Here is a 19,262-nt window from a genome sequence, read left to right as displayed (position 1 = left end):
GGTATATAATTTTTCAGGTGCATTTGCCCCCCCCCCTCCCAAATTTTTTTTTCTTGCCCCTCCCCCAATTCCCCCCACTTTACAAAACCACCCTGCAATTCACTTTGTCCCCATCCCCCCCAGAAAAATATCCTGGTACCGCCACTGCCAGCTTGTAAATTTGTGAATTTCCTCAACTGAAAATGTAAACCTTCTCTTGATTACTTGAGGAAAATTTGTGGTAGAAAGGGCATAGATAATCAACTTAGGGAGCCAAATTTGGAAGCAATTAATGTGTCGTAAATACTGCATGATGTTGCCTTTTGATATTGTTATTTTATGTACACAGGAAATGAAAAATATTCGGTGTATTTGGTAGTAAAATTTTGATGTCAATGGTCAATGTTTGGCAACAGCTTAGACCAGCTACATATTACTGTTTGGATATCTTTGGTTTGTAACGTCCATAAGGTATCATCCAAAATGTTGAGCAAGCTGAAATAATGGAGAGTAATGTCAGATAAAGCTACATAATGATGGCATAATCAACCTTTTCCAGTAAATGGGGGCAAGATGATTTTGCATCTTCTCAGTGGCGGCACCAGGAATTTGTTTAGGGGGGCCAAAGTGAATTTCGGTGGGGGAATCGGCCAATTTTATGCATAAAATTATCGCAAAAAGTGGAAATTTGCGTAATGTTGGGGGTTTTGCCTCAAAAGTGGGGGAGGGGGCAAACTGGGAGGATTGCCCCCCCCCCTGTAGCGCATCCACTGCATCTTCTCTCTATTGCTTATGATTTTCACTTGGTCCAATTCTCAATGGATCAGACACATGTGGGTAACAAAATGCCATCTGGATAGCTCCATCCAGTCATTCTCAACTTGTTTACTTTCTCAAGATAGAATAACATGAGATGTGCCGGCGCTAGGGATGCGCATCTAGGCCAGAGAGTAGTGCCTAGCTGAAGAATATCAAGCTGTGTTAAAATCAGGAAAGATATAGCAGCAAACTCTGGGTTTTTTAATCTGATGATAATCAATTGGTACATGCAAGCAATGTGCAGCAAATTATGAAATTGAATTTTGTTTTCGTTATGATTGCATAGCTAGATAACCTTTTTTTGAAAAATACTAGCCTATAATACCAATAGATCCTAACAACTTGGGACTTTAGCGCTATTAAGAATATGGTCATATATTTTTGCTGTGTGTCTGGGGTACATTCGCCAAGCCGTTCAAAGCGAGGACAAGATATTGTTTCCCACATTCAAAGTGAGGAAATTTTGATAAAGTGAGGTCAAAATCTGTGCATTGGATAACACTCTTCCTATAGGGGGTATAGGGGGGTATATATAGGCTATTATCTCACTTTGTATGCACGTTTACAGACAAAGTGAAGTGACTTCGCTTTGAATGCGTTGTTCGTAAACATGTCCTCACTTTGATTGCATTACAAACCCCATTTACACACATGTGTATCACAAGTCCTCGCTTTTAATGCCCGCGCACGGGGGGGGTGTCTTTCAGTTTCAAAAGAAGTTACTTGCCTATACAGTATATATGAAAGATTACATAAAACTGACTCTAGTCTTAAATGTGCATTGCTGCCTAAGTATAAAGTATAAACCTGGATTCCTGGCTCTAAAAACTGAACAGGACTTGACTAACATCAACATATCTTTGACACTTGTACAGAAAATTCCTGTATGTGCAAGATCATTGATCAAATTACCTGAAAAAAAAAAAGTTTCAAATTCCTACTACAATACCAAGTTTACCTTCTTACAAAATAATAATACAACTACATTCCAGCTACACTGGAAACATTTTCCTTTAATGTGCAGATTAATGTTACTTGGCCAAAGATTGCATGGAAAGTAATTAGATTTCAATGTTCATGTTATTTCATTCAATTGCATCAATAGAGACTACTAACTTTTTCTGCTGAAAGCTTACAACTTCTTAAAAATCATTAAATCAATTTTTCTTCGGAGGGAGGGGGGTAGTGTAAAAGCAGGTTTTTAGAACACATTTATATACACATTCTATTGACATTGAAATTAAATAAAGCATGAAGCAATGTTCAATCTGGCTTAAATTTTTAATATAAGTTAGTGAATACCACACTTATCTTGTCCTAGATAGAAATTGCATAGTCTATACATACCTATCCATTACCCTTTTCCATTTATTGTTTTTGCTTTTATTCCATTTTGTTTTGTTTTCAAGAATAATTTCTGTACAAATAATTGTCCCATTCTAAGAGATTTGCTTTACCATACCATGAGGTTTATATAATCAGAGACTGAATTTGTTTTACCATACCATGAGGTTTATAATCAGAGACTGAATTTGCTTTACCATACCATGAGGTTTTATAATCAGAGACTGAATTTGCTTTACCATACCATGAGGTTTTATAATCAGAGACTGAATTTGCTTTACCATACCATGAGATTTATAATCAGAGACTGAATTCAAATAAAATACTAGTCTGCATCTGACGTCACCAGTCCATCAAACTCAGAAATGATTTGTTTATGATTTGTTGTGACGAGTGGAATTTCTGAGCACAGCGGTAAAGCAGCCTGCCCTATGGTTAATTTTGCACTTTCAAACACACAAACCATCTCAAAAGTTAGGTCTTAGTAATTGGAAACTTTCTTTCATGTAGGCACTATGTCAACAATGCCTAGAAAAGTTGCCTTTTCCCTTGTAAAAGTACCATAATTTTTCACTATTTCTGCAATTCATTTTCTCTGATGAAGGCACCAGATGCATCAACCTTCCTTCATAGGCTGTGGGGAGCTGATCCTACCTTTTGCTGTTTTTGTAAACCTTCAGATTGCTAATTATTCACAAAAAGCACCTGAAAAACCCAAAATATGCCCAACTTGGGTACTTTTAAGGGTACTTTTTCCCAAATTGTTCCCACTTGGGCGCAATAAACTCCCCTGAAAACCCACTGATCGATATACCAAAATTGCTGAACAGGTACCCCCAAACCTTGGCACATCATCATACACCTTCAACCAGGAAGAACCCCCCTCCCCCTGGGTTAGTGCTAAAACGTCTTTTTAATTTGTATTCCCCACCTGCTCAATTGTATAGCTCTCGGTGCATAAGACCCTAGACTACACTGACCAAAATTATACTTTAATCTTTGTGCGGCACAGCCGATTACATGCAATCCATCCATGGTTACCATTTGATTAAACCTGGGTCTGTCTATGCATTTAATCATTAGGTATATAATACCTGAAATCAACACTGCCTCAGCAATTGCTTTAACCCCATGAGAACTACCTGCCGATTGGCCAAAAAGAAGTTTTCATTATCAATTGGACCAATCAGCAACATTGTTAGAATAATTTCACTACACAAAAAAATTGGGGTGACTTATTTGCAAAGCTCCTTTCTGATTGGTGATTAAAACTGAAGATATCATGTAATTGACCAATCAGAGGCAATGTTAGATTAGCAGGTAGTGCTCGGGGGGTTAATTCTCTATGCTACTAATGCGACATATTGTGCTTTGCGTCAAATGGATATAGCTCACCTAGCACCTCATAGCAAATGGTATCTATTGGCTAAAAGCTGAATTCAATATATACGACAAGTTATTGATAATATGAAAAAACACTAAGGTTCTGTATCCTCCTTCAACTTGAATATTACACTTTTTCCATTCTTTAAAGTGAAGCCATAGAATTAAAATATAAACTTTGTCCAGAGTTAACACAATTGTGAGTCATCATGAATTCATCTTACTGTTGAGTTAGATGCTTTTATTACTTTACCCAATTAAGAACACTCTGATTAAGGGGGTACTACACCCCTGGCCAATTTTGTGCCTATTTTTGCATTTTTCTCAAAAATTATACCACATTGGTGACAAGTAAGATATGTATATTTACAAGGGCAAGGACTACAACCACTGTACTGAAAATTCAGCAACTCAAAGCAATTAGTTATTGATTTATTGATCAAATATTGGTTTTCCCTCATTTTTGACTGTAACTCCATAACTGTTGTCTGTGCTGAAATAAAATTTCCAGTGCAGTAGTTGTAGCCCTTGCCCCTATAATATACATATCTTACTTGTCCCCAATGCGCTATAATTTTTGAGAAAAATGCAAAAATAGGCACAAAAATGGGCAGGGGTGTAGTACCCCCTTAAAAGATGTAACTGATCAAGAAACTATGGCAATATACTTTCATATATCAAAGTATACACAAGACTAAAAAGCAAATGTAAAATTCAGAGCCGTAGCCAGGGGGTGCGAGGGTTTGACGCACCCCCAAAAATTGCCAAAGGCTAAAAAAGGCCCCCTTTTTTAACCCAAAAAGCCCCATTTGCGGGCATAGCGACCAAAAAAATAGAGGTTTTTTTTATGCCTTTGTGGTCAAAAAAGGTCCAAATCCACCTCCCCCAGTCCAAAAAGGTCCAAATTTTGAAAAAAGGTCAACCTTTTCAAAATCAGCCACCCCCAAAATAAATCCTGGCTACGGGCCTGATAAAATTCTTGTAATTATTTTGCCTCAGTTGCTCTCTTTCATATTTTGCAAATTGAAACATTGGAGACAATGCAAATGAATATACTTCTTAATAGATGAGTACAAAGTCTGATACACCCTCTTAGTAGTAAGCTATTCCAGATGAAATCCATACACCCCTATGGAAGACGTCTCCTTGGACAAGTGGAAACTTTCTAAGAGTCAAGACATCAAGCATCAAACATGACCTTAAACTCCAAAACAGTGAGTGCGAATTTCAAATGGGGTTACCTTAAATTGGCGACTCCACTTGAATTCTTCACTCCCTGTGTGGAAGTTTAAGGTTGTGTCTTCCATACAGGGTGTATGGATTTTAACTGGAACAGCCTGTTTGTAACAAGGCAGCAAAGTGAATAACCTGTGGAATGAGTAATGCAAAACATTTCAATGTCTGTATCACATGCAAACACACTTTGGCTAAGTTTACATAGGAAACCTACACCCACTGACTGAGGCCAAGAAAAAAAAATGTTTGCTTACCCTCAAATGAATTTTAACAATTGGGTCGGTCGGTCGGTCGGTCTGGATTTCTTTTTTTTTCTTCTTTTTTCTAATTACTAGCAAACTCTACTGTTTGTATTAATTAAGGCTCAAAATATGAAAAATCAGACAATTTTGGTGTCAAAATGAATCAGCTAACATTACAAAACAACTAAAATGTTGAACACAAGCTCTAAAATACATTTTTTTTACATCTTCAGAATACAAAAAATTTGAAAAGAAAAAAACAACTTTTTCAGGAATTTCCAAAAATAGGGTCGGTATTCTTTTGTACAGTAAATGGAAAAAAACACCTTTTTTCTGATTTCCAAAATTAGGGTCGGTCGGTTGAGGGCAAGCAAACATCTTTTTTTTTGGCCTGACTGTTACACTGCTAAACCATTAACTGCATCTCTTTTGACAAGTAAAGCATGGCTTCTTTTCTAATAAAATGTGAATTGTAACAAACTATAAACAGGTTAACTTTTATTAAATGTGTTGTAAAAGTAACATGTCAATTATTGTTGTAGGTTATACCATAAAATGCTAATACCCTTTCAGTTCCGGCACTTATAAGAAAGAGCACATAAAATTTCAAACGTCATTGTATCCAAAATCATGCCACTTGTTTTTTATTTTGTCAAGAACAACTTGACTTTATTTTCAATTAAAACAGAATTTTCCATTTCTATATTCAACATTAACCCCAATGGAATCGCCAGCTTTACAACATCCATTATACACACAAAATTAAAAACATGCAGAACTCACTACTAACTAAAAGGATTTGCCTGTCTATGTGTCTGAGTGTATTTGTGAACGTAGGAGACAAGTCAAAGAATTGTATCTTTGCTGGTAATAATCCATCCAGTCTGCTGTTCCTTAGGCCAAAAAAAAAAAGGTTTGTCTCAAAACAAAGCTCGCATGCGCATTTGTAAAATCACACAATTTGAAAAAAGAAAAGAAATGCAGAATTGTTTTTTATGTCAAAAAAAAAAAAAATTAAATTTTTTTCCGGAAAAATATGGCAAAAATCAGATTTTTTTTTCTCAAAATACCATAAAAATACCAAGTCCGGGAAAAAAAATCACATTTCGTATTTGTTTTCAAACCACTTGTGAGCTTTGAGACAAACCTTTTTTTTTTTCTTAACAGTACATCCATAAATTATGTAGACAGTGTTAACATCACTCAAGTCATTCATCGCTCAAATTTATCTGCTCAAAGAGTGGATCAAATCAATACCACAGAATGCATGCATGTATTATAGTTTATGATAAAACAAGTGAATTGCATGCTTCCATCTTGGTCTTTACCATTTAAAATTAGAATTACACGGCTCCTAATTGAGGTGGCCACAGGTTTGAAAATAACAAAGGTTTGTACATTCAAAGAATATGCAAATAAAGTCATTAATATTCATAAATGTACATATAACATGACAGAAGCTGTACAACACAAGAGGTGATCATTATTCTAGCACCCTCCTACTAAGCCAGAATTATAGAAGTTACCATATTCTTTCCATTAACCGACCATGTCCCTATAAGCGCCCACCCAGTGACTTTACAACAAGCAAACTGTGATATTAGTTTATTAACTGCCCATGCAAATCTGAATCATGGTCTGAATCACATGATACACTAATGATGATGGCTGAATATTTTGGAACTTTTTTACGTATTGTTACCCTAAACAATGTAAAAAATAAGCGCCCACCCAAAATACGGTAATTGGTTACTGCATGTAGACTGCAGAGTGAATTAATGGAATTTCAGGCAAAATATGCAAATTGAAATAAGCTCATTACATACAAAACTATACTGCCCATCAAACCTCCATACCCTACCACCCTGCCGAGCTAAAAAAAAGCTAAACTGTCACTATCAAAATTTTCGTAATTATAGAAAAATCAACATTGGTATGAGTAATTCATAATTCCATACATAATCCTGGACAGAGTATATCAAGGCATGTTAATGGATACAATGCTAAAACATTGCCTTCATACATATTACCCTATGGTTAACATTACCACTTGCCAAAACTAGGAGCACTACTTCTCCGTGCACACTTAACGTCATCTCCAGTGGGCTATTTGTGATTACAGAATTGTAAATATCAATTTCCCTGATATACTCTGGTGTATACCTGCTATAAAATGTATGTGAGTAACCATACAAGCCGTGTAATATCATTTTTTGCCTTGCATACATCCGTTCATCTTTGTGAAATAACAACTTTAAAGACGAATGGTAAACTTGAATTATTCACTTTGTTTTTCTTGAGTGAGGTGCTTGTTACATTATACAGGACGTAACAACATCAGTGACGTCAAATATGTCTTCAAAAAGCAAGCTTTCTGCAAGTCAAAGACCTAACTAAGTACTATACATAGTAACACTTCATTGTACAAGTGAAAGAAATCATCACTATTTGAATTTAATTTCCGAAGAGAGTTATTCAATATTATTGCAAAGAGCCTTGGCCTTGAGAGAGATGGTATGTACATCTCCTCTGTCCTTGAGTCAAGTGTTTGCTGCTGAGGTGACACACATTGACAATTTCATTATATTATACTTTATGATTCTATGAACAGTGTGGTTTACACTTTATTTTGCCATGGGTGTCTTTAATCCATGTTCCACGTTCCATGGGGGGCACAGTGCCCCCCCTGACAAAAAATGAAAGAAAAAAGTGCCCTTCTGACAAAAAATAAAATAAAAAATCAGGAGGGCAAAGGAAAAGAAAAAGGGCAAGGAGCCTCTTTTCTACCAAAATTCAGCCCGATCATGGGCCAAAATAGTGTAAAATACAAAATTTGTGTGCGCGCGCACATTGTAAAGATAAAGCCATTTCCATCCTGATATGGGCGAAAATAGTGTAAAATACCAAATTATTGTGCACATCGTCTCAATAAAGCCTTTTTTGAAGCTCGAAGACATACAGTCTCTATGTATAGTATGATGCAACTGTAAATGTTTTCATCTGTGCCCCCGAAATTTTATTTTGCCCCCACTGACCAAAACATCTGGCTACGCCCTGGGAACTGGTCATCAAAAGGTGAAGGAATAAAGGAATGATCTGACCAGTCCACTCATAGTTCACTGGACATGCGATCCTGAACTAACATGTCAGCGTGCCAACCTAGCAGAGTCAACCTTCACATTACCTAACCTACACGCATCCTCTTATATGAATTTATTTCACACACGTAATGCATGCCGTGCATGACAGAAGGAAATAAATGCATCTGACTTGTGGTTCTGATGATGGCCATGGCTGGACACAAATATTTTTCAACATTAGCCATTTCAGCAAATTATAAAATAGGTGGTGCAATCTAGGTGTTCACTATTTTCCTATAATTCCAAAGAAATGAGAAACACTCACATTGCAAATTCAATTATTTCAGAGAAGTATTCTAACTATTCTCTGTCATAAACAGTACCATGTCGCTGACCCTCTGTTATGGATATTGATGTTATACTTTAACCCTAACAGGACCAAGTACTACAAAATACTACTTGATATATGCGCTGTTCGTGCATGCATCCCACGTGGAGCGAAGCCCAAGACCCGTGGCAAGGTGTCGCCCACCCAGTGCTTGGCATGCAAGGGGTCTCAGGTTCGAATCCCACCCAGAGCAAACAACTTCTTTCTTTCTTTTCTCTCTTTATTCCTTCCTTTTTTCCCTTCCCGTTCGGAAAAAGCCCGGTGGGGGTTAGGGTTAAGAAAGCATATGTGGTAATATCAGAATATGATGTCCTCTTAGAAAACATTTATGGTCAGATTTGTACATCTTTGACCTTGAGGATCAACCAGTCATCCTACATGACCTTTACAGAAAAATTGTGTCTCTGAAATTATTTACACTAAAAATACTGATTTCCAATACTAGCCAGTCAATCAAGACCACAGATGTCCATCAAGCCCAAGCTCAATCCCTAACAAGTAGATATGATAGACCCGCAGCCTCGATTCCAGGTAACATTTAAACCTTGCTTCATCATTGTTTCACAAAGATCCAGTTTAAAAACCAAGATGTTTACTAACATTGTTGTCTGGTAAACAGAGAAAACATTAACTTTCCTCCATTCTACCACTGAATTATGGTTATCTAATACTGTAGGAAGTTTTTTCCTACAGCCACAATGTTATTGAATAATTCATTATACGTACATCTTGAGGAGGCTGCTGACTGTCCGCCTGACCGCCAGTTATACATGGGCCTCCCTCCTTCAGTCAAGATGGAGGTAGTATATATGTGTGATTGAATGAAAGACAACAACCAAGGGCTACGGATGCTCACTGCATCAATGTATGTTCAGTGACATATTTATTCATCACCGCCTGAATATTTATAGTATAATATCTGAGTGATAATCATTAGAGTAATGCACTTTTGTGCTGTTCTGTACCTTGTACTTATTTTATTTGCTATATCAAGCACTATGGAAATGAGATAAATTGATATGTTTGTAAGCCCATACTTGATCTCATCTACGGAGAATACCTGGTTAATTCAGCTCATACCAAGGCATTTGTATGTAACTTTGCGATCGACTGACTATTATTAGAACTTGCATTTGCCCCCCCAATATTTTTCTTACCCATCCCAGTTTCGAGGCAAAACCCTAAAATTACGTAAATTTCCACTTTTTGCTGCAATTTTGCCTCCCCCCCCCCCGAAATTCACATTGCCCCACATGCTCCCTCCCCCAAAAAAGTATTCCTGGTGCCACCACTGATGATCATACAGTAACTCCTCCACTACCAATCCACAAACATCTACATCACCTTGCAGTGTTTAATTAATGCAAAATATTATAGGGTCCTGTTGTGACTGTTTTCTTATTCCACAATACAGTTTCAAATATATACAACAGCTTCAAAATAATTACTTATGGTCAGTCAATCACAAAAACAATGCATTTGGCGATAACTCAATTTTCCGAGGAGAGCAAGTTTGTATATATTGGCAATATATCCATCTTGATTGAAAGTTAGATTTAAATCAATTCACTTAAAGCCACATTCTGTCGGAAGAATAATGAGGGTCAACGCAACAAGAAGTAAACATATTTGTTCTTAACAAGTATTAACATATCTTGCAACAAACTGATTGGTAAAGTTCCAAATGAGATTCAAAATCAGAAGGCTTTTCAGTCTTTGTACACAATGTGTGAAGGTACAACCGTGGTATGAACTTTTGCACAAATTTAAGCTTGTATTAAATGGACACACAAACACAGTGGATGTCTACATTACAAGCGGGCTTCAAATTTTAATTTTTGGCGCCCCCATTTTCAAGGCCGCTGGGCAAAGACAAAGAAGGGCACCAAGGCCAACAAGTGATGAAGAATATGCCTTGATCTGGGGCACCAAGGCCAAAACTGAAAAAGGGCAGGCAATGACCTTGGTGGCCTCCCTGAAATTCTAGCCCTGATTATAAGGCTATTGGGCTATTCCAGTTGAAATCAATAAACCCCCTATGGAAGACAAGACCTTAATCTCCCATACAGTGTGAAGATTTCAAATGCAATTGCCCATTCAGGTAACCCCATTTGAAATTCATACTCCCTGTGTGGAAGATTCAGGTACTGTGTCTTCCATAGGGGTTGTATGGATGTCAACTAAAATAGCCCATGCAAGAAGATGTAACACACCTTTAAAAAGAATTTAGCCTATACAGTCCAACCTCTCTTATCCGGACCTCTTTTATATGGATCTCTCTGTTATCCGGATGTGAAATCTTCACAGGGAAATATGTTTTTGATGATTTACCACAAGTAATTCCATGCTCTGAATACTTAGAATGATATCTAAGTTGCAAAAAGCACTCTAAAGCCATCTTTTAGTGTTATTACATCATGTTTAAACAATCTTTTGTTGTCACCATTTCAGTACTTGGGACAGTCAATGCAGAATTACATGTAATTCACTTATCCGGATTTTTCACTTATCCGGACAATGCTTGGTCCCATCATGGCCGGTTGAGAGAGGTTGGACCATAAGAGAGGTTGGACTGTACATTAATGTCAGATTTGGGTATAAAAGTCCATGGTTTCAATGTAAAATATCATGGTATAAATGCATGCAAAGCACATGAAAATTATTGCCATACTGAAGCTAAAATGGTGCAAAAGTAGAACAAGTTTGCAAGAAGAACACAAAAATTTGCACTTTTAAAGCTAAAATGGCCACATATGAAGTTCATTTGGTCAGAAACCCACATACAGGCATCAACATTGGGAAAGATGATTGTACAGCCCATCCACCTTATCAAAATATTGGGGTGGGGTATCCCCCATCCCTGGATCTAAGCCAGGGATCTAAGCCTATGGAGTAGGGGTGTGTATACAAGCACATTGGATGTGTGTATGTTTATTGGTGTAATATAAGTAGGGGTACACAATTGTGTTTTATCACATGCATGTATGGTTCCCATGTGTGTATATATATAATATATATACATGTTTCTGCTGTGTTATTTTGAGTAGATATCCTTGCATTGGAAAAGGCACTTTAGTAGCAATAATGATTTTACAAAATGCAAATATCCATTCCTTACACAATTCATACATTGGTTATTATTTATTGTTTGTTGACTTTTTCAGAGGAAATCCATAATTAAATTTTGATTTCACTGTGTAGCTGACTGTAGCAGGATGTGATTTTTCTTAGGTTGATTATTAATTTTTTTCCCTATAACAAAACAAATGTGATGAATGTCAAAGCATGACTGCAATACAAAATAAATAAATAACAAACAAACAAAAAACGTGTGTGCTTAATAGTCTGTCAGAGCCAGAGGCCAAGAAGACTGTTATTCTGCGTTGATAATATTCAGCCCTATATTACTTGACTGTGTTATATTCTTTAATAACTGCAATGAATTTGATCAATTAAATATAATTATATCTCCTCCAATGATATATTGCACATCTCAACTATCATCATATTTAAACTTACACAGAATTCACACAATTGTTTTCATAATTACTCCATAATGTCAGTTTTTGAACCCCTAATCAGATTGTAGATCAGATTACAATATCAAATTTATAGTTATTACTACTGGGATGACTGATATTTACCACAAACATAACCCCTAATCACAGCATATCAATTCATCTATTATTGATTGATTTATTCTTCCACGCTGAAATCTTCTGACTTTCCAATTCCAGTAGTTGTCTTCACATTGTCGGACGTACGCCCGGCGGAACTTGGTCGGCGCAAGTTGCTAGGAGTAGCTGTAGGCGCTGCCAGGAGTAGGTGCAGTGTGAACGATGGTCAGCATAAGTTCCGCCAGGCGTATGTCCGACGATTTACTCCTGACAAAAGTCTGGAGTACAAGCTGGGTGTAACCTCCGCCAGGCGTAAGAAGCATTGTGAACGCTGCTACGCCTGGCACCCGGTGTAAGTTTGACCTTTTGTTGGTCGGAACTAAGAAATTACATATCGCATCTCAGAAACACCGGAAGTGGTAGCCGATGTTTACGCCGACCAAAAGTGAATGCTTGGTGGAACTGGTTGGCGTAATGCTAGGTGTGGACACGTGGTAGGAGTAGGGAAAATATTTGCGGAATTTTACGCCGGGTGTAACTCAAAATGTGAACACGACTAATGATGATTCCATAGAGAGCAGTTGCTATATATATTCCATGCAACTATATCCTTGAGAGACACGAACACCATTTTCTATAGGTGTTACTTTCCGCATGTTCCATATATATATATATATATATATATAGCTCCAAAACAATCCCTCTAGCAATGACGTGCATACTCAATCCTGGGATCATATCATAATCAAGAATTCTGCTCCCTAAATTTTGTTTGCCGACGATGACACCCAGAAGGCTAGAATATCATAACATCAAATATCATAAACATACCAGACTATATTGGTTCACTCAACAAAGCATAATCCATTTTTGATTTATATAAGATGTTTTTAAGGTAATATTTTAGATTAAAGGTAATATATTTGAATAAAGACGTTCTTTGTTGTGTATAACCTACTAATAACACATACACAACACAGCCAGTGGGTCTGCATATGCCAGTCTTTTTTTCCTTCATAATGAGAAATAATCAACACAGACTTGGGCACTTTAGTGTTATGCTTTGTTTCCTCACATAGGCATCACATGCTCTACCCACTGGCATATTCATAAGAGGATGCCGCTTCGCACGCTTACGATACAAGCATTTATGATGGTAATGCAGTGCATGTTCAATTCAAGGAAGCCTTCATTTATTTGTTTCCATACAAAATACTATTCCGTATTTTAGAAGCTGCTGTTTGTTTCTTTAGTGCTTGTTCTGTTTGGGTGTCTATTTGTTTTGTACTTGTCTTTATTTTATTTTTCTTCCTATTTTCAACAAACTACAAAGGTTGACGGACAATCATAACACACATCCATTCCCAGAACTTTCTACAGACCTGGAAAGCACACAAGCAATCTGTTTATGCATCTATACAAATAGGAATATGCTATGCTGTTTAGCTGACATTTTATGTCTTGTTTTTTAGCACTGTTTACCAAGAAACAAAACAACAAAATAGTAGATTGCATTTCAGGTTATCATACATGACCAATGCATGACATGATCACTAGTGTTCAAAAGTATTGACAAGAACCTGATCATATTATATAGGGTCCACAACTTATAAGTTCACCCCTAAATACTTTTTAAAATAAATCGAAAAATATTTGACAAAATGCAAACGTGTAAAAAGGTATGGGTAGCCGTGTTTGTTTTACACAAATGGACCAAATTATAGCATCACACGTCATTGCGTTCAGTCACAATGGTTCGTTATGTAAAAAAAGGCCGTTTTAAACAGTGTTAAAAGTTGCATCTGAGTCCATAGGAGTCAGCTCTCAAACAATACAGTAGGCCAGGTCTATTCATGTGCTTGTTAAAGAAAACCTGACTGCTATGGACTCAGGTGCAACTTTTAAAACGGTCTCTTTTCTTACACAATTAACCATTGTGACTGAACGCAATGACGTGTGACGCTCTAATTTGGTCCACATGTGTAAAACAAATAGGGCTATACGTATATTTTTTGACTTATTCTAAAAAGTATTAGGGGGGAACTTATAAGTTGTGGACCATATATAAGCTTCTCTCTGTGCATGTTTGCTTCCTCATGATACCATAAGGTAGGTCTTATTGGACAAAGTCGATGATACAAAATTTTACATTCCATGATTTGGCATACCTCAATAAAACTGACCAGAGAAGATGTAACAATAAACCATTTTAATTTCAAATGTGTCTTTTTTAACACTATTTAAATGTAAGTTTCTCTCACAATAATTTGACCTATGTAGCTCATAAGCATAGAATGGCTTCTAATATTCCATTGGTTGATATAGATCATGTGACCTGGTTCTTTTTACACAATAATCACTGTTATAAATTGTGACAAGCAAGATGAACAAAAGCATCGGAACTGACACACTTTAAGATAAACTACAGTATACCTCGGAGCAACTGCATGCAGGTTTGCTATTCATAACTGTAATGAATTTGATGGACATTGATGGCACCTACTAACTGCCAGCAAGTAACACTGAACAGAATGCCGACAGGATATTTTCTTTCTTTCATAGCCTTCAACTTTGCAGATACAAATAAGGCTATTCATAAGCTTCCTCCTGACCTCAGCCGCTTGCGAGAGTTTCTCAAGAATCACCTTGTACGTGCACAATAATCAAGAGTTTGTAACAGGTTGAATGGCTTCTAGGGTATACAGGGATAACAAGCATCTGCTATTACAGGTGCGATATTGTTACATGGGTCTTTTACATAGTTAACATGCTGGCCAAGTCTTTGCCTGGCTAGTATAACGTATCCTGTACTTAATTAAGTCGCGCAAATTTTTTGACCTATGGGGTGAGTTTGGGACAGAAAATCAATCAAAACTCAACAGCAAGATTAGGTAACTGTTTTGATGCGCTACTCTGCATACGGCCAGTTTGTGTCTTTACTGCAATCCTCTATGGGAGAGTCAAGATGACCATGACAACATGACGAGATGAGAATTGTCTGAATATATATGGTAGGATTGGTAAAGACCTGGACATTGATATGGATCAGACAGTGTCAAATTTTCCTGTAAATTGTTTACTACCAATTTGTTATGAAGCTGTGAATCTATGTTGTGTTGGTCCTTAAATAAGTCAACATTAGGGTATTCAAGTTGAAATCCACACACCCCCTATGGAATACATGACCTTAATCTTCCACACAGGGAGTGTGAATTTCAAATGATGCCACCCATTCAGTGTTGTCTGCTCCAAAATGGGTTATTCCAGTTGAAATCCATATACCTCCTATGGAAGACTTGGCCTTAATCTTCTACACAGGGAGTGTGAATTTCAAATGGAGCCACCCATTCAGTGTCGTCTGCTCCAAAATAGGCTATTCCAATTGAAATCCATACACTCGCTATGGAAGACTTCACCTTAATCTTCCACACAGGGAGTGTGAATTTCAAATGGGGTTACCTAAATGGGTGACTCCATTTGAAATCTACACTCCCTGTGTGGGAGATTACAGTCAAAGTAATAACATTAAGCACTGTTGAAGACTTCAGACCAACAAGAAGGGATAAGTACTGAACTGTTGGAGTAATTGCAGACTTTAGCCCCCCTTAGGGTTATCAGACTATATTTAACAATTACACCAAACACTCTGACAAAAGAACGATTATTGCAAGTGGAACATCCAATTCTAAAAAACTTGATTTAAAAGACATTTTGTTGACATGGATATCAACATTTAATGCATGGCCCTGCCACAGGAGGGTATTTTAACCAGGCCTGCAGTGGTTTTCAAGGTCATTTGACTCAAGGGCCTGCTTTATTTTGAATACTGGTTGGTCAGACCACTTGCAATATATTATATATGATACTTACCTCCCCATCTGCCCGTACTTCCTCCTTTCCTATCTTTACATGTGCTGCTCAATGGTAGAAAGAATTTCTCCCATCCTTCCCTGGCATATCTCCATCCTTTGGATTCTAATATTAAAGTTCTCTGTGTGGCATAAGCCACTATAAAACAATATGTGACGTGATGCACCTGGCACCCATAGCCACAGCCTTTGTTTAAGTAGCACACTAATTTCTTGGCTTTACTGCAATCTTTTGGATTCTGAAAGAAAATGAAAAAGAACAAAAATATATGGTAATTTAACATGTCTTTTTAGATTTTGATAATTTCTTGAATATTAAATTGCATTCTGTTGTTATGGATTGTAAGCTATACACCAGAGGTCAAATTTCTGAATAGCCTTTCAATCTGTGGCCCTCATGGACTTGAACCAAGAGTCCCAGTGCAAATGACTGGACAGAGCATGTAGTCGCTAATGGTCCCTCGTTGCCAGGATAGTAATCGGCGTAAAGTGATCCTGTCTATCAAATTCCCCACAGCCTGTGATTGATATAAAATTGGATCGGTTGAGCCCATATTTATTAATTCGAGCTATGAGTTTTAAAATATTGGACGAGGCGTAGTCGAGTCCAATATTTTAAAACTCATAGCGAACCAATAAATATTAGGCGTAAAAGCATCCAATTTTATCATTATTATGTTTTGGATCCAATATTATCACAACTTGGATCCATCAAAACATAATAATGGTTAGTATTGGATACATAATGAAGGCACTGCCCTTGTTACATGATACTAACCAATCATGGTTGGCAAAATGGGCCGATATTTTTGGCAACCCTGTATCTTGACTCAGTTTCCAGCTGAATAACACATGATAAATGCAACCCCTGCCTGCGTACTGTTTTATCTGCTGGTTATTATTCAAATACTGCTACAGACCTTCCTTTGCTTCACTTATTAGATTTTAAACTGTATAAGTTTATATAGCCATGAAGCTGTATTAGATAATAAGTGAGTTACACAACCCTGACCCTCTCATAACAAAGGCAATATATCTAAAGATTTATTCAATCAAAATTTATAATCAGTGTGTTTGTATTACAATGGGCATATTGTTCAAGAGTATTGTTTGCCCAGTATTAATAATATAATAAAAAGCATTCTCAATTATGTACCAAATTTCCTTTCACTCATCGTTCAAGTAAACGGTAATATGTGCATATGCGTCTGCAAGCATTATTGTGTATCTGTGTATGCATGTATGTAGGGGTGTGTATGTATCTTCAGTACATAGTAAGTATTAAGGTAACTACTATCTTCAGAAGATAGTAAGTATTCAGATAACTGCTATCTTCAGTAGATAGTAAGTATTCAGATAACTGCTATCTTCAGTAGATAGTGAGTATTCAGATAACTGCTATCTTCAGTAGATAGTAAGTATTAAGGTAACTGCTATCTTCAGTAGATAGTAAGTATTCAGATAACTGCTATCTTCAGTAGATAGTAAGTATTAAGGTAACTGCTATCTTCAGTAGATAGAATAATTAAGGCAACTGCTATCTTATTATTGTGTATCTGTGTATGCAATGTTTCTGTGTTTCTGGGGTGGGGGTGGGGGTGTGTGTGTGGGGGGTGCGCATGGGGATGCAGGTATTGCTAAAATAATAAAACTACATAAAAATATTCCAAGTTTGTGCGTACTGAAACAATACACAATTAAGTAGGTCTTTTTACCCATACTAGAAAGTAACAAAAGTAAGATATTTTTGGTTTCACTCTCTCAACATATATACATGATGATCAATACCCGCTCTCCAATTCCTATATATCAGGGAATTTTCTAAGAACATACATGCTTTTATAGATGAGTTGACATCTGACGTCAATGCCTGGCAGTATGTGCACGCATCATCACAATTTCCATTGTTTTTTGCCTGGCAGTATGCGCACGCATCATATTTTGATCAGGGCTCATGTTTTTAAAACTCCCGCCACATCACAATAAGGCCATAACAGCGTAGTGGTTGCATGGGATTCACTCAAACATATCGATATACCAGTCCCTTGCCTTTGTTGATAAACATTGAGGTCAACTCATCTCTACTACTTGACATACATTCTCAAAAACAGTAGCAATATAATATATGATATTTGCATGACAACTTTTGAATATAACATTGTGATCTGCTTACAATAAAGCATCATAGACCTTTTTCTTTTTCCAGGGTCTATGATCAAATTAATGAATTGGAAACCATAGCAACAAATGACTAGAAATGATTAATAACTGCAAATATGTATCTTTTAATTATGAGAGGCAACATACTTTTTATTTCTGGAAATCCAGAGAGCTAGCACTAATTATCTGAAATGTATATGAATGTTTGATGTATTGTTTTGCATATAAAATGGGTGTGCTGTTACAGGTGCGGTTTCATCATTAAAACCAAGCATATTTGACATCTGTCAGCAAATACATAAATTTATAAAAATACAATTGTTTGTACTGCACTTACTCCAGACTCATACTAAAATTGATCATCAAATATTTTCACAATTTCTCCTTTCAAACAAATATCTTGTCAGACCTATACAAACTGGATATGAAGTGTTGGTTAAATCACCAGTAAAAAGTTCATAACCTCTACATACCCACACTCTAAATTCAATGTTATTTACAGTTTTAAATGAACTTGGCCAATAATATCTATTTTTTTGATTATCAAGATAAATATCAAATACAATTAGGTAGGGTGGCACAAATGAAGGTGGATGAATGAAACACACCAAATCATTATACTGAACCTCACGGGAAAAAAACTAAGATGTATAAAATATTTCATTTTGTCAAATTGTCCTGTCTACTTTCACTTGAAACTGATAACATGAAACATGATATGTTTTTCTGCTGGCCAATTTTGTTTTCCCTTGCCCCAGTCTGACAAGCAGACACCCATTTGATACAGCAGCACCACTTATGAAATCATGCACATGACTCTTTCAAATGCATGTTAATCTAGACCAAATCTAGATCAAGTAGGTGATACTAATAGTAATATGTTGCACACAATTCATCCATTTCGTGCCAATGCATAACATACACACCCAAAAGTGAACCATTCAGATCCAGATCCACTTTCAGCATTACCCATGTGAAATAACACAGTACATAATATCCAAAATTAATCCAGATTCAGAAACCTTGTAAAAACAGCCACCGTATATGACAGTCAACTGGCATGCAAGCAAGCAAGCAGGCAGGCAAGCCAGTGGCTATAGCAGCTAGCAGATGTTACTCAATGTGAACCAAGACCTGAGGATCAT

The 19,262-nt window shown here is 36.7% G+C and overlaps 1 protein-coding gene across 3 annotated transcripts in view; it reads right to left on the bottom strand.

The window, feature by feature from the left end:
- The window catches only part of LOC140153462 (alpha-(1,6)-fucosyltransferase-like), a 160,041-nt gene that overhangs the window by 30,039 nt on the left and 110,740 nt on the right, over window positions 1-19,262 (bottom strand). For all 3 annotated transcript variants that reach the window (XM_072176219.1, XM_072176221.1, XM_072176220.1), the window contains one exon: window positions 15,959-16,196. In XM_072176219.1, the coding sequence (XP_072032320.1) occupies window positions 15,959-16,196 (238 nt within the window). The remainder of the gene's footprint in view (window positions 1-15,958; window positions 16,197-19,262) is intronic.

Source organism: Amphiura filiformis, chromosome 5, assembly GCF_039555335.1.
Source record: "Amphiura filiformis chromosome 5, Afil_fr2py, whole genome shotgun sequence".
NCBI lineage: Eukaryota > Metazoa > Echinodermata > Ophiuroidea > Amphilepidida > Amphiuridae > Amphiura > Amphiura filiformis.
Note: the sequence above shows the minus strand (reverse complement) of the source record. Positions and strands in the feature narration are given on the sequence as shown.